The sequence below is a fragment of the Clupea harengus genome, chromosome 22, assembly GCF_900700415.2.
Source record: "Clupea harengus chromosome 22, Ch_v2.0.2, whole genome shotgun sequence".
NCBI lineage: Eukaryota > Metazoa > Chordata > Actinopteri > Clupeiformes > Clupeidae > Clupea > Clupea harengus.
Window position 1 is genome coordinate 2,815,176 of NC_045173.1, and position 25,921 is coordinate 2,841,096.

The 25,921-nt window shown below is 43.5% G+C and overlaps 1 protein-coding gene across 3 annotated transcripts; it reads right to left on the reverse strand.

Moving 5' to 3' along the window:
* Window positions 1-1,297: 1,297 nt before the first annotated feature.
* smox (spermine oxidase) lies at window positions 1,298-23,938 on the reverse strand. 3 transcript variants are annotated; one of them, XM_012831877.3, is made up of 8 exons: window positions 16,181-16,313; window positions 14,081-14,173; window positions 11,413-11,647; window positions 10,874-11,100; window positions 8,385-8,558; window positions 6,452-7,160; window positions 3,539-3,699; window positions 1,298-2,720 (listed from the first exon to the last, which is right to left on the reverse strand). In XM_012831877.3, the coding sequence occupies exons 3-8, from the start codon at window positions 11,618-11,620 to the stop codon at window positions 2,568-2,570; spliced, it is 1,632 nt and encodes a 543-aa protein (XP_012687331.1). In that variant the 5' UTR covers window positions 11,621-11,647; window positions 14,081-14,173; window positions 16,181-16,313; the 3' UTR covers window positions 1,298-2,567. The 3 variants fall into 3 exon arrangements, with proteins under 3 accessions (XP_012687331.1, XP_012687330.1, XP_012687332.1); XM_012831876.3 differs by lacking the exons at window positions 14,081-14,173; window positions 16,181-16,313 and adding an exon at window positions 23,303-23,938; XM_012831878.3 differs by lacking the exon at window positions 14,081-14,173 and having other exon boundaries at window positions 16,181-16,330.
* Between the last annotated feature and the right edge of the window lie 1,983 nt (window positions 23,939-25,921).

The following is a 25,921-nucleotide window of genomic DNA, read 5'->3' on the forward strand; positions in this document are numbered from 1 at the left end:
AGATCAGTTGGGAGATGTCGCTGACGCGAGCAGGCATACGGTGTGGTTGTTGAGAATCAGGGTCTATAGCTACGCATGAAATGCCCTGTATTGTTATTCCTACATGGCTTCTTATTCTTTTTACCTTTTTCTGCGCTTAATTCAGCTCAAACCGCTTAACGTAGAAACTTCGTTCAAACTTTGTCGTGTAGGTCTTAAAGGACACCTGTGTTATGTATTTTTAATTTTTCTAAACTTTATACTTTTTAAGATATTAAAGAAAAACGAATACAAATTCTCCCATAGACTTACATTGGGCCATTGTGACATCATAATAGGGTCATTAAACTGGCTTGCACCTGTGCTTCACTGACACCTGCGCCAAGGTTCCAAGGCACCTCGTCTCTCTGTCCCTCTCCATTCAACTGTATAACTAGGGATATTAAGAGACACCTTCCATACTCTACTTTTTTTCTCTCTATCCCTCTCACTCTACTTTCTCACACTCTCCACTTTTTCTCTCCTTCTTTCAATATTTTCCCACTTCACTCTCTCTTTATTTCATTATCCAAAGCCACTCCTGTTCACTCTTCTTTCCTTTCATCTTTCAATTACTCTGTCCATCAATTTCTACTCTTTTTTCAACTTTTGTCAGCCTTCTTTGACCTAAAATTCCTTAATCCATCGATCATTCTAACATCTCCTTCCTCCAGTCCATTCTCTTTCCTATTTTCACTCATTCCCTCTCTCTGTAAAACCTCGATCCACTTGTTTTTTTCTATCCCTCTCAAACTCCTCTTTCTCACACTCCATCTCTGAGCTTCACTCCATTTTCTCTCCTTCTTTCAGTATTTTACCTCTTCACTCTCTCTTTACTGTCTTTATCCATAGCCACTCTTGTTCACACTTCTTCCACTCTTCTTTGCTTCTTTCACTCTTCTATCTTTTCTTCTTCCTTTCTTAACATTTGCATTACATGCACTGGTATTTCCTTCAGGAAATGCATTTTCTAGTTCAGTGTTTTTATTTGTTTTTATCTATGCTACTTTTTGGAAGATCCGTTTGCATTCGTCCATCCTTCAGTTCTGACCAAAAACAACCGCTCGTCATTATGAATTTGCAGATCATCTAATACTGCCATTGTATGTTTGAGGATGTGAGGGGTTTGTGTTTGTGTGTGTATGTGACAGAGAAGGAGTGTGGCGTGTTACATAAGATGATAAAATAATTGACATGTCTGTGTGTGTGCATGTCTGTGTGCACGTGTATGCTCTTCAATCACTCAATCAATCAATCAATCAATATAACAGTAATTGGGTTGTATTAGCAGGGATGTGAACGACAGCAGAATTTATTGGAGAACATTACATTAACACAGAATGTTGCATTAATGACACATTTTCCACAGGGATAAAATAACCAACACAAGATCAATTCCCACTGGCAGTGACTTAAATATTCATGGTTGTAACAGACTGCATGAACTCCGGCTAATGTCACTTTGCATAAGCATCAAATGTGGTGTTCAACTGTATTCGGTGCAGTTTTACAACCCCACACATCATCAGAGATCGATACCTCTCTCACAGTCACGAGAAGAACTTCTCATATAGGCTCAGAGTTCGAATGACTTTTGTGTGTTGTTGGTGTGAGTTAGTTGGGTATATGCATTACAAGGGGTCATGTGTCAATCTTTAGGAGTGCCTAACTCTGAATGCTGCGGTAGGATGTCACCTGTACTCGGACTTCCTGGAGACTGCACTTCAACCTCTTCACCAGAGGAGGGCAGAGCACTCACAGCACTGCAGTCCCCGTCAGACAAGGACGGGCCACATGCAAACATCAACAACACCAGCCGTGCTGGGGTTTATGAGGTGGCTAGCTCAGAGGGGGAACTACAGAGTGCTGAAACAAATAGATCCTGAAGAGATGGGATGATAAAGGGACAAGGTGTGACAAACAGCCACGGAGCTGATTAGAACAAAGTGTTTGGTACCAATCTTAACTTGACATGCAGAAATAATGTCATTGCAAGCAGCGTGCAGAATTATAGCAGTCTTTACAGGGGATCAAACCTAAATCCCAATTTTTTTTTATGTCAGATTTGGCACAAACACAGGCTAGGCAGATTAGTGGGAAAAAAGGGACAGTGCATCCTCTTCATTAAAAGCAATGTTGTGGCAAGAAGAAGAGGGTAAAAAGCACACAACCTTTCACATTAATATACAGTTTAATTAATTTGTGTTGTTGCTTGTTTTCAACGAAATTACATTTAATACATAAGGCACTTACAAAAAAAAGTTAAATTATAGATGTGTTATAAACATATCAACTTCTTGATTTAAAAAATCTGCTAAGAACAAGATGACAGCAACTTGGCAGCTTCTTAATGTACATCTCAAAGTGAAATCTACAGAGCTAAAATCTACATACAATAAAAACATGATTTTTACCAGTCATTTTAATGCCCCCTAGGTTTTAATACACCCACACACATACATATAAATATGCGTGTATAATTTAAGTAATTTTAAGTACAGTAAGCATATAAAACACATAAAGGTAGTATCACTAGTCAGTGGTTCATTTTACATATTAGGCTTTGTGGTTTCTGCATTGTATAAGTCCTGGTACATCTCAATCAGGCGAGATGCTTCCCTCTGGCCTGACAGCAAAGCACCATGGGTAGTGGAATAGTATTTTCTGTGCGTGGCTTCACCAGCAAACAGCACCTGCAGAGGCTGTATGGGGCAACAACAACAGGTGGGAGGAGGGGGAGAGTGCAATAGGCATTAGGGGGGGGGGGGGGGGGTGAGAGCAGAAAACAAAAAGGATTGTGATTAGCAGGAGAAAAGCAAAGGGATGTGTAGAAAGAGCAAAGGATTATAAAGTTTGGATGATGTTACATATGAAGTACAGCATCCACTATGCTATTTTGATCTTAAGCACCTCTAAAGGAAGTTTCTGTGAGATCAGACTGTTCCTTTCAGAAGCTCAATTGGCCTCAGTGAGTTCTCGCCTCGGCCTCTCTCTACTCAAGTTACAGGCTTTCCACTGGCAGCCAGACCAGCATCCCAGACACACCACACTATCTGACCTACTCAAACATGCCGAGCAGGCCCTCATATGAATGTCAACAAGACACTGCCTCTAAGGGCTCAATAACAAGCATGTATACATCAACACACACCAGCTAGAGCTCCTCCTTATTGGAGCATTGAAAGAAGATTTCTTTAAACTGAAACCATATTAGTGATGCTAGAAACGATCAAAAATGTAATGTGTATAATATGTCCGTATAATATGTATAATATGTCCGTATAATATGTGTCCATATAATATGTGTCCATATAATATGTGTAATATGTGTCCATATATAATATGTGTATAATATGTGTCCATATAATATGTGTATAATAGGTGTCTATATAATATGTATAATATGTGTCCATATATAATATGTGTATAATATGTGTCCATATAATATGTATAATATGTATATGATGTGTGTCCGTATAATATGTGTATTCCCTTACAAAATCTTCATGGCAGTGCTTACCGGAGCCTTGGTGCTTTTGGCATAAGGCAGAGGCGTGGCCAGTCTCTCCACGTCCCCCCCACTGGAGCCCACCCGGGTGAAGGAGTACGAGCCCCGGATGTAGGGGTTGCTGCCCCAGGAGGAGCGCAGGATTCGCCGAGGCTTTGGAATGTTGGGGTTCCCTGTTTGGAGCCAGAAAGGGGGAAGAGTGCGGTGCACGGTCAGAGTCAGGACACAGAGGGCAAGGTCAGACTGATAACAGTAATGGCTGTGCAAGGACAGAGATTAGAGGGCATTGGATTTCAATTCCCCTTTTTCTATCATGTTTGGCACATCCCATCTCCACTCATCTGCTGAGATTTCAACCATGCAGCTGTCACACACACACACACACACACACACACACACACAGTGGAAGAGGGTGATCCGGCAGAGCAGCAGAGAGCATTGCAGGTGTCCTCTCTACCCTGTCCGAGAGAGGGACTGTGCCTAGCCTCAGTACTTGGCCAAGGAACTCCCTCATAGCCAGATAAGAGCTTAGTAGCAGTACTGCCATCAGTTTCATTACACACACACACACACACACACACACACACACACACACACACACACACACACACACACACACACACACACACACACACACACACACACACACACACACACTACAAATTGGATTTGGATTTAAATTAACAAAGCCTGGGGAAAAAAACACTAGCATTCTTTCAGACTGTGTTGTTGGGTCAACATTATAGGAGCATTCAGCTTGACCTTCAGAGGAACCCGGTTCATGAACTACGTCGACCATTACACTGTCCGCCTGTCCGTCTCCTGACATAATATTTATTAACCCCTCAAAGAGGCTTCCAACTCGTCTCCAATCTCACAGATTACTCTGTCCGTCTCCTGACATGATATTTATTAACCCCTCAAAGAGGCTTCCAACTCGTCTCCAATCTCACAGATTACCCTGCCTGCTCAGTCATCCAGTTCCCTCTACTCTGCTTCCCTCTAGAAGAGTAGAATAGAGTAGAGAAGAGAAGAGAAGAATATAGAAGAGAAGAGAAGAATAGAATAAAGAGAAGAGAAGAATATAGAAGAGAAGAGAAGAATAGAATAAAGAGAAGAGAAGAGTAGAATATAGAAGAGAAGAGAAAAGAGAAGAGTAGAATAGAGAAGAGTAGAATAGAGAAGAGTAAAGAAGAGAAGAGAAAAGAAGAGAAGAGAAAAGAGAAGAGAAGAGAATAATAGAGAAGAGTAGATAAGAGAAGAGAAGAGAAAAGAGAAGAGAAGAGAAGAATAGAGAAGAGTAGATAAGAGAAGAGAAGAGTAGAGAAGAGAAAAGGGAGCTCATAGAGGGAGCCATTGTACTGATCAATGTGATAGAGGCAGGGCTGTCTTACACATCTCCTTCTCCTCTCTCCCTCTCCCTCTCCCTCTCTCTCTCTCCCTCTCCCTCTCTCCCTCTCTCCCTCTCTCCCTCTCTCCCTCTCTCCCTCTCCCTCACTCTCCACTCGCTGCCCAGGTGAAGGGAACGTGGACAGAAAGCCATAGCCAGACAGTAATCCAAATCCAATTTCAGGGCACTAATTAAGTGCAGCCCCGCTGACAGCGGAGTGGTGGGCCAGAGCGAGGGGATATCAGCGATGGGCCGCCCCACAGGAACACTACACACGCCTGACCTACATCCCAGGCCAGCCCAGCCTGCTCCTGCACTGCTCTGCTCTGCGAGTCTACAGACCACTCCACCCTTCTAAGCCTTGAGTCATGGGCAGGCTGACGCCCCAACCTCTCCATTCAGTGGAGGAGCACAGCACCTTGACCTCTAACTGACTGATGCCCAGGGGCTTTCCACCACTGAGAGGCATCCTTAGCCATGACAACATAGTAACATTCCTTGTGCCGTCTCAGACTCACATTTGGAGCCTTTGCTTTTAAAAGTAATGGATAAAAAAACAATTAAAAGGAGGCATTGTGTTAATGAGTCCCTGACTGGTGTGAGAACTGCTCTGAATGGGAGAGAACCAGAGGGCGAACCCCACGCCCTGACCCCTGTATCTCTCACAGCACGCTTGGTCAACTTCATCCAGTCATATGCTTTGGACTTCATACAAGTTCAGAGACACTTCTACTGTAAAGTTCAACAAGATTATATAACCTAAATAAGATTACTCATTCTCTGAAATAACAAAAAAAAAAATATGTATGCACGTAGCTGTGACCATTGTTTTATGTAACATTGATGAAGAATGAAAACATGGATTTCATTGGATTTTATGCTGTCTGAGTTTCACAGCCTGCATAACCACTAAATACATGATAAGGACACATCATATTCATAAGCAAGGTAAACCAAAATGTCTCTTTTGTCCAATATGTCATGCCCTTAGGGAGTGAGTCATACATGTGAGGCAGGCTCAGTTCATTCAATCATACACGACTCAACCAGCAAATATCCTGTGCCTCAGCTGGTAAAGGCCTCTGCCTTCAGAGAGGCTGTGATGACATCATTTCCTCTATCTAGAGGCCCACATGACTCATTGTGCTCTCCTCTCCGCCATCACGCTATGTGACTCTTACTACTGTACTTTCCAATGCAGCTCTCAGCGTAAGACTGTGGCTTAGATTGCAGCGCTGTTGACTGCTTCATAATGAATATGCAGCAGCTATCAATAAATACCACTATATGGATAGCTCTCAGCTATTTTGTACATGTGAATGGTTAATTGTAGAGGAAAACAATTACTATTTTATTATGCATATATATACTGGAGTGGTCTCCTAATCTCTCCTCTGTTTCACGACATTTACTCCCCCCTACAAGTAACCAATTAACAAAACTAACCCTCAAACAGAAATCAGTGTGATCCCATTTCCGAGGCAAAAGAACCCTTCTGCCCCCCTACCCACCCCAACCAGTGCTGCTCCTCTGACCTGTGAACTTGCGGAGCAGCTCGGTGCAGGTCTCGGCAACAGTCTCGTCGTCGCAGCGCTCCATGAGCAGCGCCTCCTCGCCGCAGATCCAGCCGCTCAGCATGTAGCCGTAGCGCTCGGGCGGGTACAGCACGTCGAAGCTGCAGATCTTGCGGTACCACAGCTCCTGCGGATAGGCCAGCTGCTCCAGCAGCGCCTCGTCCTCCCACACAAACTGGATGCTGTTGCACTCGGGGCTCCAGAAGGGCTCGTCGAACTCCAGGAAGATCTTGTCGGTGGTGCTGATGCCCAGCTTCTCGATGGCTTGCACCTTGTCGCGGGGCAGGCCGGGGGAGAACAGCGTCTCGTGGCTCTTCTTCAGCACGCCTAGCGAGGCCGTGACGATGATGTGGTCGGCGGAGAGCCGCTCGCCGTCCTCACACTCGATGTGCGCGGGAGCCTGGCAGGGCCAGCAGTCTCGGTTGTGGTCGTGCTCGTGCTCGCCCTGGGTGATCTCCTCGGCCTGCTGGAAGGTGTAGTTCCAGTGGATGCGGCGGACTGGTTTGCCCCGGCGAATCACACGGCCCGGAATGTCCTGGGCTAGGAGCTCCACCACCTGCATGAAACCGCTGGGAATGACATGGTGGGCGCCCGGGATCTCCGTCCACTCGCCAAACTCACTGAGTGAGACCTCGTCCATACTGGGGGAACTGCTTTCACAGCTTTCCACCTGCAGAGGCACACACGCAGAGGCACACACGCAGAGGCACACACGCAGAGGCACACACGCAGAGGCACACACGCAGAGGCACACACGCAGAGGCACACACGCAGAGGCACACACGCAGAGGCACACACACACACACACACACACACACACACACACACACACACACACACACAAGATTGCAATCGTTTGACTCCGGATCAAAACTCTATACACTGAGAGACATAATTACAATTGTACTCAACAATGACTTATTGACACAATGACTAAATAAACAAGGTACCATAATGTTTAGGCTGTTTATTTGAAAGTGGATGTTAATATCAGCGGATGCGTTAAGTAGAGAGATAAAGAAACAGACATAGAAGGAAACTGCTCGTAAACATCTTGGCCCATATAAATAACACGTCCCTATTTATATACTCTGCTCCCTGCAGGACAACCTGTGCAGTGTGCAGTGTCTTCCTGTTATTAGCTGCTCATCGCTAAACATATCCATGCCAGGAGGAGGTACAGTGGCATACTGAAGAAGCCAGTCTGGTCACATTACACATTAAAAAACACAAATACGAGTACAAAGAACGACATTTACATTACATTTAGCAGATGCTTTTATCCAAAGCGCCGTGCAAAGGAGACAACAATCAAGCTATGAGCAATAGAGACCTAGTGTAACACTAAATACTACTTTAAATAAGAAATAAAAAAAGATTTACAAAAAAGTTTGAGTTAAGTACTAGTTAGAGGAGATAGCATTAGAGGAATGATAAGGAGAGGTAGAGAAAAGAAGAGGAAAGGAGGAAGTGCAAGTTAGAAAAGGAGGTGCTCTCTGAAGAGTCGGGTCTATGTACAAATACAAGTATGGTGTGACTTAACCAGTACAAAACCTGTGTGGGCAGGCAGGGCTTTGGATCAGGATACAGCATGTAGTCTCACAAGTCTCACCTTTCAAAGGAAATGTCACTGCGTACTTACTGGGGGTAAGAGATCACTGAGGACATTGTTCGCTCTTGCTCTGACCTCCAAAGCATGTGAAATAAGGGAGGAGTTCCTCATCTTTATGAACTGCCTCAAATTCTTTGAAATCGACCAATCAACTACTTTTTTTCCATATTGGTGTTAAGCTTACAGGAAGTGACATCACAGCTTCAGTAATTCTCATGCTTGTAAATAAAACATTTAAGTTTTAGCACAGTGGGTGGTGCAGGCTTTGGGATTGCGACTCACCTTGAGGTACTGTTGTAGCATGGAGAGCTTGAGTTTCTTGGTGCTTTCTGAGTCGTCAGGGTCCAGCGTGATCTTTCTCCGCACAACATCACGTGTGAAGATTCCCACACTGTTCTGACTTTCTGCTCCAACAGGCTTCCCATTCTGGAAGAACTCCTGAGTCAGCTCATAAACCTGAGGCAGACAGACAGACAGACAGACAGACAGAGAAAGAGAAATTAATTGAGATTGAGAGCACAGCAAAATGTCCTTCCAAGTATTTTACCCCAAATATTGAATAATGACACATTTTTTATACATTTCGTCAACTTCAAGGAAAAGACACACTACGCACTGTACTGAAAACAAAGCACAGATTGTTCCTAAGCGAAGATTGAAAGTGTGAGCAAAGGTAAAACGAGATTTGCATTTCCTGATTTATGTGAGACCAGCTTTCAGAACCCAGGTCAGGCTTTCCAGACCTGTAAACAAGTAGCAAAGCTGGGTGTCTCTAACAGAGACCCGTTCTTAATGACCGGCGCACCAATCTGACCTCCACAGCTGAACTGTTCACTCCATGAGAGTTCACCCACTGTCGGAACCTCCTTTTGAGAACAGTAACACTGGCCTGGAAACTGAGAGAAATTCCCTTCTGGGGCAAGTGTTGTGGTCACGTGAGACAGTCACGAGACTGATTGAGCAAGCGTGAGACAGTCACGAGACTGATTGAGCGAGCGGTTCAATGGAAAATAAGTTAGACCAGAGGTCACAAGAAGTCAGGGTCTGTGGTGGGAGAAAAGTTGTCTGAAGCGGTAGTTTGCTGAGTTCAGTCATTTTCTACAGCAGCCCCAAAGTTTCAGGGAACAGACAATAACCTTTACAAGCGACTTTTTAATCAATTTGTCATGTTCTGATTTCCATTTGTTTAATAAACTTGTCATGGTGATGTAAATGATATTCTCAGGATACAACATCTAATGTTTGAGTTTAGTTTCTATAACCGTGTGGTATTGTACCGAACCAACACAAAGCCCTTTGTTGAGGGATCTGAACAGCAGGAACTGAAGGGTGAAAAATGATCACACGGAAGACTGTGCTGCCAATATCACTGACATGTCTGTGCAAGGAGTTTTATTGTCTGGAGAAAGCCTCAGACAATAGCCAACATTTAACACCATGGTGGAGACCAACCTCACACCATAATCTCTTTGCGTCTACACAATGATGAATAGGGTATACAACAAGCTAATCCGTTTGCAAATGGTTAGTAGCCACAAAATGTGCATAATTGTTGTTAAGAAAAATTGCAATACAGCAGTTTTAAAATTAGACTATCCTTATTCTTTTAAAAAAACATTTCCACAAAAGTCAATAACAACACTGGGGTCCATGCTTCATGGAACATATAGATGGTGATGAATTGTTTGGCCTTGATCGTGCGGTGTCAACGTAATCATTTTCTTTGTTTATGGATACTAGGAGATATGGCGTCAAATTGCATCAGTAAGGCCCAGCACCAGAAGTGCTGTAAGCGTGCTGGTTAACATTCTCGCGTCGAGTCTGGTCACACATGCAGAAGACCTGGTGAGCATGGAAGCACAGCTCTGTGATACTGAAAGAGCTGATCCCAGCCGTGAGCACGGATGGCATCCAATGATCACAGGCATCTACAGTAAGCGGGCCGCATGCAACATCCTGCGCTCAGGGGATGGCATCAAAGCGTTCTAAATTCTGCAGTGCATCACAACAGATGCGACAGCCAATGTCAAACGAAGCAAAAAGAAAGAGAGTACAACAGAACACCGTCAGGCAGCTTCAACATGACGCCAGGGCGAGCAGGTGTTGGGCCAGGGGCAGAAATGACTGACCAATAATAACGAGGAAAAAAACCTAGCATGAATGGACAGAACTATGTGATGATGTTCGCCAAAGTATGTGATGAGTTCACTGGAAGATATTAAGGTTTCATGTTTCTACAGGCCTCTTTTTAATATCTAAGATTTGAAATCACCACAGAGGTATGTTAAAAGACGTTTGCTACATACATTCAGGCTGACTCAACTATGTAGTATCCTAAGAAGACAGTGATGCATACAGGGTAAATCACATGATTCAGTTAAAAGCAGTTCGCGATTCTTACACAAAACACTTTCTGTCAAGTTCCGCAAATTGCTCCTCAAAAGTCCTCTAGTTGTCCGTTTCAGTGCGTGCGCTCAGAAAAACTCTGGTGTTTGAACACAGTAGTAGCTTTGTAAATTGGAAACAAACTTGGTGATGCGTACCGAGCCATAAACAGTTCCTGCCAATCAACGCATTACTTTAAGAGCACAGAGGGGAGGGATGTAATTTGATTGACTGTTGAGCTCACATATCAACAGTGTTTCACCAAAATTGCAGACTGCAGCTACAGATTCCCTCCCCACTCTCAGAGGTGTCATGCCTCAACCAAACTATAAAATGCTCTCGTATGTTCTACTGTCCCTGCACTAATGTCTGGTAAACGCTCTAACCTCATTGTACAGGTCGCTGAACTCTTCCACCAGGTCCTTAGGGATCCTCTTGCCATTGTTGGTCTGGTAGTGGGCCACCCCATTCTTGGCGTAGAGGCTGATGCGGCCCACGCTCCTCTCCTCGTCCGTGGTGTGCTCCAGGAGACCATTGTCCTCTGCAAGGTGGTAGACTGGGTTGCCATTGGCGCCATGGATCCAGGTGGCTCCGAGTTCTAAGGTTGCGCTACCTGTGTGAGAAGCAGTTGAGTTTTGCATTTGCATTTTGGGAAGGAAAAAGAACACAATATTTTATGAAGGAAAACACAACAGTAATATACCAGTTATTCACAGAGTACTGCAACAATATATTATCTCTGTGACCTTGGAAACAGAATGATTACATTGGCTGTTTTCTTCAACTGAGATGAAAACGAGTCATACTGCCAAGCAAAACCAAGTGGAGCTCATACGGATGATACATTAATGACTAAACACCTGCGTCAAATAAATGTGGTACAAAGTTCTTCTGGTAATATCCAATTTGACTGATGTTCTCTTACCGTGCTGAATACTTTGTACTCTGCCCCCAATTCGGTCGGACGCCTCTAGGACTGTGACATTGGTGAAGCCGTTCTCGAGTAGAGTTTTGGTTGCAGCGAGGCCGGCCAAACCAGCTCCGATCACTATTATTTGTGGTTGTCGATGTCGTCGTAAGCCACTACTAAGGGGATCATCAGTGCTCTCTGAAGATATTTCACAACTTTGCATGCCGTCCAAGCTCCTCTTCTAGTGCGTCTGAGGAAGGAACAAGGGGAAGGGAGATGAATAAGTGCTAAACCACATGCACAAACAAATGTATTTAACAGTAAGTGGTGGCTTCAGTGGGTCAAAGACTCCACTCACTGTAGTCTAGATTTCAAAGACCCCGTACAGCACACAAGCCCCCTTTTCCAAACAAAGCCTTTATGACATCAATACATTCTGACACCGCAGCTTAGGCGCTTTCCCGCTTGCTTCACTCAGACTGTGTGGGCTTGTTCCTGTTAGACCATTCTCTCCTGTCACCAGAAATGGAGCTTCCAATGCAATAGCAACCTCTGTGATATCAAGTCACACCATACCCCATCCCATCCACATACGATTTGTGAAAACATACAGTACATGTCAGAATGTGCAAGAGACATCTTTCATCAAGTCATTCTTTATAGCATACAATGCTGATAAACTGCTGCAATCATTTGTGTCCAGGTCTAAACCTGAAGTCAGTCTGAGTCTTTCTAGCACCCCTTCATCATGTATTGGCTCGTTTTGTTATTTAACTCTAGTGACATTGAATGATGACCTTGTTTGAGTTTTCCAGGATGTGAATTAAAAGGTGCTATTACTTTGCTGCCATCAGGCTCAGAAAAACGGGATATGTCAAAACACATGAGGGCATGTCCTCAGTCAACGTGTAAGCGGCACACACAATGACGGCAGTAGTAATGTGGAAAACAAACTTTTCCAAGGAGGAAGTATCATCTTTCTTGCAAACAAAGAAGAAAATAACAACTAAAGCACAAGACGTAGCAGTGGGGCCCACTGACACACACACACACACACACACACAATCAAGCCGGAAAGGAAATGTCTTTAACAAATGACAGGCCACAGGGGAGAGGCATTCAAGGTGAGCGAAAGGGGGAAGAAAAATGAGTTTAACGTGACAGACAGACTAAACATATCTCAGAGGGCCACGACACATGCCGCTCTTGCTTGCTCACAATGCCGCCGAAATGAGCCTTAACCATTACCACGGCAACACCGGACACATGGCAGCACACACAGACATGGCATGGAGCCTTGTCCAATTCTCATTTTACACCTCCCTCCCTCCCTCTCTCTCTCTCTCTCTTTTACACCTCCCTCCCTCTCTCTCTCTTTAACAGCGACATGTCCTACAAGTGAGAAAAGACATATACTGAGTAGAGTGACTGCTGGATGGATGCATTAAGCTAATAAACAGGCTGTGCTTGTGACCAAAGACGGGTCTGCGTGTTGCTGTTTACAGTTTCAACATTAGATGGACATGAGTCTAGTACCAAAGCATAACTCGAAAATAAAAGCTATGTCTAATCTTTCCAGAAACATTTAATTGAAAATCAACAACACCTAGTGAACTCTGTACAAACAGGAACTCGATTTTGTTGTCAGAGATTACATATTTTGAATCTAGTAAGAAACATATCTGGCATTAAGTCTTCAGATCTGTTCTGCTATAAAGTCCTGAATGTAGACCTAGATGATGTATTTGTATCTCTGTGTTCTACAGGGGATGCACCTTTGTAAATGTTTCTTGATATTGCATCTTTCACAGTTCTCCAAAGCCAAAGAACTTTATATCGCATCTTTCACAGTTCTCCAAAGCCAAAGAACTTTTGTAAAAGTGGAAGAGACGAAGGCCACAGCTGGTCAAAATCAGTGGCAACAAATTTGGCAACACGCGCAGATAAATAACAAGTGTCATTATTTGAATTAATATGCAATAGTAACTGTAAAGGCAGAATTAAGCTAATATTGAAAACATATTTAACCACACACTGCCACGTTCTCCATCAATCAGCTATTTGAATTTAAACCCTCAATTTGTCTGACTAAAATTCTTGGATCCAGAATAATCAGTTTTAGGCAATTTGGGATACAAGGAGATTTCCTTACATGAAAACGACAAAATACTGGGCAATTTAGAGATCAAAAGAATGACAATACAAGCTTTTTCCATTTACAGTAGTGTCCTTCGTTCATCATCATATTCAGGCTGACCCACCATTAGACGAATTATGAATTTCTTGAACCAAAAAAAATTAAGTAAAATGAATTGACAATTGGAGACACATTTCTAATATTAATAATAAAAGTGCATACACCCTAACCTCTCAGCTGAGGACCCTGACAGCGGAACACGAATGCTGCTCTATGTGTGAAATAGGGCGAGGGGTCTGGGGTTAACGGTGCCCCTTAGTGAGTCACTGTTTCCTGTTCACTTAATTGTGAGACGAGTGGATGACTGTCTGCCCAGCGGACAGCGCTCAGTATTGAGGCTAGCAGTGATGGTTGTGCTGGCATTGTGCGACTGTACAGTCTAACAGATGACCACCCATCAGAGACCCATCTCAGAAGCACCTTCTCCCACTTGAGGTTAAACAGACTAGAATGTAACATTTAACAGACCCATTTGGAAACACTAACAGGATATGGTCTGCCGCCCTTTCTCTCTCTGGGCCAAGTTCTGCTGCGTCGGTGCACTTCAGAGATCCTGCAAACATCTGTGCAGCATCTCATCTGGGAACAGGCAGAAGACAACCACGTCAAGGAAGTGTTTAAAGCAGCAATACGGAGTTCTGTTCCAGAACTAGTAAGCTAACTACCTAAAAGGCAATGCAAAAACCTTGCAAACACCACCAACAGCCCAGCTGACACTGATAGAAGCTTGCCAACATACTAACTGGTGTCTTTTGGCAGTATAGCTGGCAATGTCATGCGTGTGAAAGCTTTTCTTCCGTTTTTGCAGGGGGTTCCAGCCCGTTACACAGGACTACATAGGGCATATCTTGGATGGTTAGTGGGGAAAACACAGGTGTTTATCTGTCCAGTTTTGCTCCTTCCATTTAATCCTTCAAGGTAAAAGCTGAGTACACAAGGAAGACCATGTCAGAGCAGGAAAGGGAAATAACATTAGAGATAAAGAAAACAGCACATTTCCCTTTGTTCTTCCCCCCTGACAGCCTACAAGGTGAAACGCCTAAAATAGACCCACTGCCCCTCCTTTAAAGAGGTCTTGAGCCAGGGTCAGCAACGGCTGAGATAATCTATTAAATTTCATCATAAATACATTAGGAGGAGCACATTACTTCAGCTATATTTCCATCGTGTGGAATTATCTCTGGTCATCTGAAAAGTACATTTCATCAGTACTGATATTGGAGGTACAACTGCTGTTTTTTTTGGGGGGATCAGCTACAGAGCTTCTCGCTCCCTGTATACTCTGTACAGTAAAATGTATTATCCCTGCCATTGGCAATGGAAATCTCTTACACTCTCCCTCTCTCTCCAGCTTAAGGGTGGGCAAAATGGGTGGGGGAGGGGGAAGGGTAGGATACGCATGACCTAGAAACTGCAACCTACATACTCCATATGCCCTTTATATACTCAGACTAGAGAAGACAAAGCTTGCTTTATCAGTGCAAGGAATCCAGCCTTCACTATATCCAAAAATGCAGTCATATTGTGCTTATGAAAGAGATAAACTGATGAATCGTGTCCTATCCCATTGAACCTGCAGTTGTCGATAGTTTGGACATTTCTCTCGTTCTGACACACCAGAGTCTAGACCTCGGATGAGGGTGCGACCGGCACGGTGTCAGAGTGAGGTCCTCTGACCGTCACCTCTGTGAGTGCGAGTAGGATGTCTATGTGGGGTAGGCTATGACTAAACTTACTGCGGCAGCGGATCCATAGCGCATGTGTCCCATAACCTATGTCACAACTTAAGAGTAGGCTATGTAAGGGATAATGTATAGTCCGGCGGTCATTATCGAAAAATAAATCCCACCGGGTCGAACGGGACCCCGACACGCAGCGGTGTAAGGGCAAACGACAACAACAAACACAATCAATGGGCTATTATTGAAGCTTCCTACTGGGATTTTCTAGTTAGACCATATAGCCTAAATTAACTAGGCCTACAGAACGATACAATTTTGGAAAGAGCAAGGAATGTGCCTATTCAGTCAGAGAAATCTGAATAGTAGCTTAGTTCTCCAAGTTCGGAAAATAGGCAACAGCAGAGTCGTGTCATCGCAGCTGCCACGTAAGAGTTGTGTTTTCGTTGTGGAGAGAGCACACAGATTTAGAGCATTCTATTTAATGAATTTGTTCAGCATGACAAAAAGTGTCACGGGCGAATAACCCTTTGTCTTCAAAAACGCAGGACAGGAGTAAAAACACATCTTCACCAATTCATTTCACAGCCGGTGAGTCTTGCAAAGTTTTCATTGAGTCTGCCACATAGCCTTCTGTTACAGTATAATATAGGTGAGGAAAATGTAGGCTACATATCGTGAAACTTTAATAAAGGTCGCCTTGGTATATGTTCATCTTCAAAAGCATACAGTTTTATTTATAATATACGACATTTAGTGTCGAAAAATAGTGCCAAGACCTGTCCTCTCAGCTTGGAGTATGTAGTGCTATTTGATGTTTACATATCGGTTAATACAGAAACAGTCTAGCCGTCATGTCACCACATCAATTCACGAAACGTTGTTAAGTAAGATAAAAACAGCTGACCTGACTCCGTTAGTCCTCGGCTTTACACAGAGTGTGCCTCTCGTCCTTTTGTGCTTTCCTTGTGTCCGGCTGCGCTTTGTATTTATGTGTGCCTTGGAACCAGAAGCAGCCAGTTCCCTGTTGCCGCTGCCTCCTTGTTGAATAATTATGAGAAGTGGTGACGTGTACGGATAAGACCAGCCCAGTGCATGAGGGCTGTGTCAAGTGAATTACCAACCGATACTGGAGCGCCTAGCACCGCCTGCCACATCAGAACTTCTTTGTCCGAAAGTACATCAGATCGATCTCTTCATAGATTATTCACTCTAATGATGTCAAGAACCAGAGCCTTCTGATAAGATGAGCCAATAACAGTGAAGGAAAAGGAGTTTTGGTCCTCTGTGCTGTTGTCGAGGTCTTTACTAACCCAAGCTTCGTCTATTTCTATACAAATATTGTCCATATTTTAAAACCTGTCGTAGCTTATTATCTTTAGATATGAGATAAATTGCCTATAAGGTTGATAAACTTGTGAAGAGTATGACATAGGTGTTTCAACATCCACAGAGTTGCATATTTTGCTCCAGTGATGCATTTGGACGTTAGGTATTCCGTCATCTTTCAAGAACACTAACAATTTAACATTTCAGTACGCACAAATTCTGTGGAATTTAAGGACATTAAATGCAGCCGTATATATCTTTATGATGTGATTGCAACATAATTATTACATTATATTAGATATGTAAAAATAGAGGTACACAATGTTTAATTAAAAGTTATACTGCATTATACATTTCAATAACTACTGTTTAACATATGCTGTAATACTTGTAATAATTGTTTATGATCATATTCTGCCAGGGATTAACTTGGTTAAAGGTTTCTAAGAAGACTACCTGGTTTGTGGTTAGATTTGACATCATACAGGTCACTTTCAAATATATATATATATATATATATATATATATATATATATATATATACACTCTTTGTAAGTGATTGTAAGACTAACTGTAACAATTGGAGAGTAGATTTAATCATCAGGAGGGTACACCCTGGGAGATGTCATCATGGAGTCACCGATCAACACTCCAATCTGGCCCACTGACCACCTCCCTTCCTGCCCTTGTTTTGGGATTGTAGGATTGATACTGTATCGATATTGTATACAATAACCTAATCTTTCTTAGCAGCACAAGAACTTTCAAGGTTAGTCTGTGACTGCCGATCTGTGTTTTTTTCTTTCTCTCTCTCTTTCTCTCTCACACACACACAAAGAGACAAAAAGAAAGAAATGACATTATGAAAATAGATGATCAACGATATGACAAAGCAAAAGAAAATCACCAGAAAACTGTTTCCACAGAGATAGTTTGAGATATGAGGGAAACATTAGGACAGTAACACCAGGTGCATACTCAACAGTCATTGTGAACTATAGCCCTAGATGAGCTACTCCTCTATTACGAGCGCAACCACCTACATGCCAACCCTGCAAAGACCCAAGTCTGCTCCTTCCACCTCAGGAACTGTGAAGCCAACCGACCACTTAACATCAAATGGTCTGGAACACCACTTGAGCACTGTACACACCCTGTCTACCTTGGAGTAACCCTGGATCGTACTCTCACCTTTAAGGAACACATCAAAAACACAAAAGCCAAAGTCGGTTCCCGAAACAACATCCTACGGAAACTGACCAACTCCAAATGGGGAGCCACAGCACACACATTAAAATCTACTGCTCTGGCCCTGTGCTATTCCTCTGCAGAATATGCATGCCCTGTTTGGGAGAGGTCAACCCATGCCTAGAAACTTGACCCAGCCTTGAACAACACCTGCCGTCTGATCAGGGCCGGCTCTAGCCCTTTGGTTGCCCTAGGCGAGATTGAGTTTTGCGCCCCCCCCCCCCCCCCCCCACACACAATACTTAACATCACTTAACTTTGCATAGCAGTTTTTTCACCCACTTATAATTATACTATTCTACATTGCAGTTCAACAATAAATGTTGCATGGACAACAAACACCAGAATAGTTTCAGAACATTTTCTTTTTTATTAGTTTAAATAATTTATTACACACTCAAAGTTAACTCCATAAACTGTGCAAAACACTCTTAAGCACCTGTAAGGACATTTAAGCAAATTATGACCCTCTATACCCTAACTATACCCTCTACAAACAAAAGTGCTTTAATGCATACTGTACGTACCTCTACAAAATATCTCAAATACCTCACTACAATTCTTCCAGTCATTTAGGCCACTCATAATGAGGTGGTCATTTTTCTGTGAAAAGAGCTTGCAGCAGAAGCAATACAGAGTATTGTTTTTCCTTGAATATACAAGCCAGCTTCTCTTGATTTTCTCCCCATTTACTAATTTCCTGTAGAAGTGGTTGTGGTGGCAGCTTCTCCCATCATCTCTTTTTGGAAATGTAAAGTCTGGACTGGTCTGGTATGGTCCTCTGCAAACTAACTCTGTCCTTACCGGATCACAGAGGGCTGGCCAGTCAGCAGGATCTATAGGTTCTCCCTGGATAGCAGGAATTGTGGAGGGTGAGGTGTCTGCAGGCGGCAGTGTAGTTTCACTGGTGCCCAGAGTGCTTGATGTGGTCCTGGATGTCCCTTCACCTTCACCTGTATTCAAGCATATTGTATAGCCAGACAAGCAGTGTTTAATATAATAAGTGAAATGATCATGAATGTGGTTGAACTTCTTTAAGAAAACAAGCTATTGTATTTAATACATGCTAACATGTTTCTATTGTACTTTAAAGTATGGATGTGGCTTGAATAAATACTATTAAATAGACTCACCTGATGCAGGCTGTGTGTTCCTGGCCTGTGTGTTACTGGCCCCTTGAGTACTACTGGATGTCCCTTCTCCTGCAGCTGTATTTAAACACAGCGTTCATCCATGCTGTTCGTTACACAGTTGCATTTGGTCATTTCTATCATCCTACCACATAGTTGCATTGTACAAATACATTTTATCTGACCATGTAACTTGTAGTAGATATATTACAATTACTGCCACAAGGCTAAATAATACTAGGCTACTGATTACAATTAGTAGTATTAATGTGATGTGATTAATAAAGTAATAATTGCTAATAATAATAACAATAACAAAAACAGCAACAGTAGTACTAGTTGTGTGGGCTACTTACAAAGTTCAGAGGGAGGCGAATCAGGCGTACTTTCTACAGCGGCCTCTGCAAAAATTGCCTGAGTGCATCTGGCCAATTTAAAACAGAAATAAACAAAATGTTTAGTATATTCCTGGGGAGGAACTGTACAGAAGGGTGAACACCACCACTATCCCCAAAATGGTTACTGTGTGTGCACCTGCTAGTTGTGAACAGTCACTAAACAGAACTTATGCCATTTATAATTAATGTAGACAGCAACTGTACTTTTCATAACTAGCATACGTTATCCAGATACTGGTCTTTTGACATTTACATCCATGTAGGTCATCAGTGAAGTTACGTTTGCTAGTAATAGCCTACGTAGCAAATTAGCAAAGTAACAGTCGCTAGCTAGCTATAGCTAGCCTAAGTGACAGCAATGAAACGTCCAATATTAGGTGATGCACAATACTACATGTATTTCGTTTGACACCTTAATGCTGAGATGAGAAGACTTACCTCTATACTTGGCTTTCTTTTCCTCTTCTTCCTTTCTTCGTTTTCGTCCCTGTGCTCCAGATGGTATTGACCGCTTCATTTTTGCGAATGTCACGTAGCTGACACGCTCACGGCTCACCCCACCCTGGCAATGTGCAGGAGCCCTCACATAACTAACGTAACGTAACTTAACGCAACCGCCCCCCCTATCGACAATAACCATCAATTCAATCTAAAAATCAGGTTGAAGTAAACGTAGGGCTGAAGGGGCGCCCTCGGATGATCATGATTAATAAACATGTTTTTATTTGCTTGTTATTCTAACTATGATTAATGGGAAGTAGGTCCAAGGGCGACACTAGAGGGCGCCCCCAACCCATTTGTCGCCCTAGGCAGTCGCCTAGTTCGCCTATAGCAATCGCCGGCCCTGCGTCTGATCACTGGCTGCTTGAAACCCACCAACACAAGCAACCTGCACCTCCTCGCTGGCATTGCACCTGCTGATATTAGACGGAAAGTTGCCAGCCGAGTCGAGAAAACAAAAGCTACTAGCGATGAACGCCACCTCCTCCATGGATGTCACCCCCCGGCCCAACGGCTAAAGTCGAGAAGAAGTTCTCAGCCAGGTCCAGCCCCTAACAAAGTCTCGGGAAGAAACCAGAATACAACTCTGGATGGAAAAACTTGAGAATGACCCACCTCCAACTGACATGGGAATACCCCCCACTGAAAACCTACCCCCTGGCCAAGAAGCATCATGGGCTCAATGGAAAACACTCAACCGCCTTAGAACAAGAACGGGACGATCCAAAGATGCTCTGGTCAGATGGGGCTACAAGACTGGCCCAACCACCTGTGAATGTGGACAAGCAGACCATACAATGGAGCACTGCCTTGTCTGCCCTCTACTACCTAACCCTTGCAGCCCAAAAGACCTTGCAGTATTCAACCAAAACGCAAAGGACTGTGTAAAGAAATGGGAAACTGCCATATAACCATCACGCTTCAGTGAAACGAAAAGAAGAAGATTGTGAACTATTTGCTTGGCAGATTAACATCCTAATATTTCACTGTCTGGGAGAATTTAGTTTTTCTAACTCTAATAAAGTAAAGAGTTTAAAAAAGGAACTGTGGAGAGAACTGTGGGCTATGGATGCTAACCGCATTAAATCCATTGTTGGAGCCACTTATGATTAGCCTGGCCCTGCCCACCTATTGCTCTCAGATCAGTTTTAGTTTACATTATACGTTGAGATTATATATTTCACAAAGTGAATTTGGTAATACCAGGCTGATTTAGGATGTCCTCCCAACTCCATAGAAGTCCCTCAGTCAGTGAGTGGTTGAAGAGGGAAGTTGTAAATGGATATCGGCTCATTGAAATATATTCTGTCTGGTTGGAAAACTAGCTTGACCCAGAGTAGCTACATGTGGAGAACATAATCAGGTTTCACAATCATTGGCGTGATTGAGAATAAATGAGTGGAGGTTAATTCTTTGCCGGGTAATGGCAGAGACAGTGGCATTTCTTTTGTGCGAGAGGGACAGAAAAGTGGACACCAGGCACGTACAAACAGGCCTGGCAAATGGGGCAAAACGCGGGATTGGAGATTGCTGGCTGATGTTGGAAGGCAACTTTAAATTCCACAATGCATTGTTGTGACTGCTATGAGACCAGACATGGTGTTGCATTCTGAGTGCGAGTGCATTGTTTACTTTCTTGAGTTAACGATTCCCTTTGAGGATGTGATTGAAGCTAAAGTATGCCGAACTGGTAGTGGAAGCGAGGGAACGAGCTTGGCAAGTACAAATAGAAGACCAGTGGAGATAGGTGCTGTAGGCTTTGTAGCTAAATCAACTACAATTCTTCTGTTGGATTTTGGTTTTCATGGACGGTCACTCATAGGAGCTTTAAAGGGGTTGTCTGAGGCTGCTGAAAAAGTAGTAGGCTATCCAGTCACTTGTCTTTATTTCTTATTTATGTCATTCTGTTAAAGCAAGCACAGGATTAAATATGTATCTATCGTACCAGGAACAGCCCCTTACAAGCTTTTCTTTTTAACAAATTAAATGACTGAACAATGCCATAGTCCTGCAATTTTCTAACCGTCAGAGACGGCACCAAACAATCTCATTGGCTGCTACTAGCGAAATCCGCTCCTCATTTGCATAGGATTAAACTTCCCCCAACTTTTTTCGATTGCTTCGCCCAATTCGCTTGTCTACGTCAAAATCGCCTGCCTCCAGCAGAGTGAATGGAATACAGAACTTTGCTTCTCTGGCATGTATCATTACCATTACCCTAACCCAGGTTTGCACTCCAGAGGGGGTTACCACCACCACCCCCCACCCCCCCCATAGTATAATGAGATTGATGTTTGGATAATTAGGCAGTGCCTAATTGCATGTGAGCCTAAAGGCCGAAATATACTTCTACGACTCCGTTACTCCGTGGTCACGCAGTTGCCTCGACAGACTCGTTTTCATTTATGGTTCTCAGACGAAGGAAGGTGCCCATTTGACATTCCCAGTGAAATGCTCATCTTTGTTGTTGTTAATTAATGTTCAGTATCGGTAAGATGGTTGTAGTCCATCCTGTTGTGTAATAATACTTAGGCTAGGAATGATGGTTGTAGTCCATCCTGTTGTGTAATAATACTTAGGCTAGGTATGATGGTTGTAGTCCACCAACCATTTATTTTTTGTTATACACAAGAAAATATGTTAAATTCCTTGTGCTGTTGGTTGGGGACTTCCTTGTGTATATAAAAAAAAAAAAAATGGTTGGGTGTCAGAAACCCCGGCCACAGTTGAGAAAGAAAAGTGTCAATTGTTTTGTGCAATTTAAAGTAGCTTTTTCACATGCACATCACACCATATTTAAAGGGGAGGGGTCCTGTGGCTTTTTTCAGTGTCATGTGATCAGACCTACCTCCAAGTGGCAGTGTTATTGCAGAACACAAGAAGATTACCGTTTGGTTGGAACATTCCACATATTCTGACTTTAAAACAGTCATGTATTTTGTATCATGTACAAACAGGAAAAACTGCATAAAACAACCCCAAGAACTTGAGGTAAATGGCAGTTGAAAGAGGATCTAATCCATGGAGTCATTCTTATTAACCCAAAATCATTTTCAGTTGGAATGGATTAAAAATGGAAAGAATCTTTAAATACAAGTTAACTCCACACCTTAGAAACACAACTTAATGCTGTGCGGAGATTTGCATTTTACTTGATTTGGGGGAAAACTCACTCATCTAACAAAATATATGTCATTGTACTAGCCATTAGAAGGGGAGTTATTATTGCTTTACAGTAAGGAAATATTTACAGTAAAGACATATGTCATTAGAAAGGAATTCAGTTAAGAGATTAGTCAAAAAAGGTACATATAACATGAGGTAAGCTTTGACACAACAAAATGCTTGAGTTCTAGGTAAGTTTATCAGCACATGACAGCAAAAAAAGATTAAAATGGGCCATAGATATAAGAATAAACTCACAGAATAATGGAAAGACAGAAGCTCTCTGTATTTCCAATTGGACACATCACTTTCACTGCCTCAGCTCTTTTCTCTCCCCAACATTCCTGCAAGTGGAAGAACTGACGGGCCGTCTGACGTGAGGCATGTTCCGCCGTTGACTGGGTTTGAAGCTTGGCAACGGAAAAAGAGGGTGGAGAGTCAGAAACAGGTTGACTGTGGCCCTGTGCCCGTGTGCATCCTAATGAGTCGACTCAGAAGACACCAGAGCACAGCACTAAGGTGACAACCACAAATATACATGGCGCCCTGTTCCCTTCTGGTAGGTCATCACCACAGCATGGAAAGTTCTGTTATAGTGCAACTTTGCTGAGGCACAAAGTGGTGATAAGGCATGGATCATTGACTGAGCTTCTGTGGAAAAACCCCATTAAATGGCTGACTCATGGAACCCACAGGATCCACGCCCGTCCAGGGCCAGCTGTGCTGCTCAGTAATGTGCCGTTAGGGAAAACTCTCTGCCTGTCCCGAACGGAGACCTTGAGACAAGGTATTGGATACATACGCTCAAGGCGTGTTTTACTTTGGATAAACAAAACGCCACGATGGGCAAACAAGGCAAAGAACACAAGACTCAGAGAACAAAGAACGTAGCGTCTTGCTTGTCACAATGAATAACAAACAAAGACAAAGGAAAAGCCCAAGGCTTAAATTGGAACTCAATACATTGGCTACAGGTGAGAACTAAACTCAATTAGTACATTGGCTACAGGTGAGAACTCAACTCAATTAATACATTGGCTACAGGTGAGAACTAAACTCAATTAATACATTGGCTACAGGTGAGAACTCAACTCAATTAATACATTGGCTACAGGTGAGAACTAAACATGGAGGGAAAACTAAGGTGTTAGGGAAATACTAAACACAGGGGAGGATGAACGGACTGGGGTAGCATATGGTGCCAGAGCAGGAACCCGGACTGGAGTTGCTGCAGGGACTGGAGCAGGAACGTAGGAGCGTGTAGCAGAGGTTGTGACACTGCCTTTCAAGAATGCACTACAGAGTAAGCAATGGTGATTGTAACCACCGTTACCTTGCAGCACAAAGGTCTCAAACAGGGCACTGTACAGGACAAGACACTTTGCCCCTCAAATGCAATCAGTTGTGGTTGCAAGTGGAATGATAAGGAAATTGTGCATGCAAGGCATCTTTTCAGCCCATGACACGTCTCACACCTTACCCCTAGTAATCAACCCCAAGGTCACCTTAAAAGGAATAGTTCATTCAGTTGGCTTCAACATGATTGAACAAGCGCCTTATCACTGAGGGAGTAGAGTGCATCAACTATTTTAAGGCAGTGTTGGTGGGTCTAATTTTAGTAGATGCATACAAGGTTTGAGTTTTTTCTGGTCGTAAACACATAAGTTTCAGCCTTCTGATCATCTGACTAATACAGTTTAAGGACCTCAGGCCTAGGGAGACCTAAGCCAGGCTAACCCAACGACACGCGTGTAGGGAGCCAGGGGGAGAGGGGTACCCAGTCCTTTTGTAAAACAAGCTTAACTAGCATGAAACACACTTACATAATACAAGGTCACCAACATACTCACAGCGTTTTATTTCGTGTTCTTTACCCCTAATTCACACGTGTTATCTTAATGTCGCTGCGTGCATTGGTGCAGAGAGTTAAACTCTTATGTATGCGGCACGTGAACAGGCATGAGAGGCTGGGTGAGTGGAGGGCAGCAGAATTGCTGGCCACGAAGGGTGACAATGAGCCGCTGGGCCAGTAGAATGGACTCTCTGTCTGGAACGGTAGTGGCTCGCATAGATGCCACATTGTGAGCCTGGCCAGCCGAGGGTACACAGTAGACCCAAGTACAACCCCCCCCCCTCAACCCACCCTAATGGAATGCCCATGCGCCTCCATGCAACACAACAAAAGATGGGGGAAGAAAGTGTCTTTTGATCGACTTGGAGGGGTGGGGCCAGCCAGAGGAAGGGCTTGCGTCAGCCAGCAACAACCAGCTTTTATGTGGCCCTATTAAGTAATGCCTTCACTGTGTTGCCCTGTGGACCAATGAGCGTGTCGCTCTTCAGTGTAGCGCCACCAGGCCTCGAGCCTGGGAGAGCAGAGGGACAGAGGGACAGATGGACACAGGGACAGATGGACACAGCCTTTGATGGCTGTTGGGCATTACATAAGATCTGGTTGGAGGAAACCTGTGGCAACAGACTAAAGCTGTACCCTGTCCTATAACCTTGGCCACAGCCTTACGGAATGCAGATCAAGAGTGTTTTAAACACTGCAGACATACAGGCCACTTTTTCCCCTATGGGCAAGTCAAATCATCTGCATTTAGCTTCAGAGGTACAATTGTGTGTGGAGTAATTTAAAGTCAAGTCTGTCGTTAGGCTTTGATGTATATAACAAGCTTGAAACCATTCGATTTTGAAGTGGCAGCAGTTTAATGTGTAGCTTTAGGCTGAATTTACTGTTGACGTGGAGAGGACAAGGTGCTTCACTGAGATGAGGGTCTAAGGCAAAGGGGAATTTCTGCCTGAATGGTGAAGAGCCATTTGATCAGCCATCTGCGGTGAGAATCTGTCTTTCATAGACGAGGACAGCTTTTCATC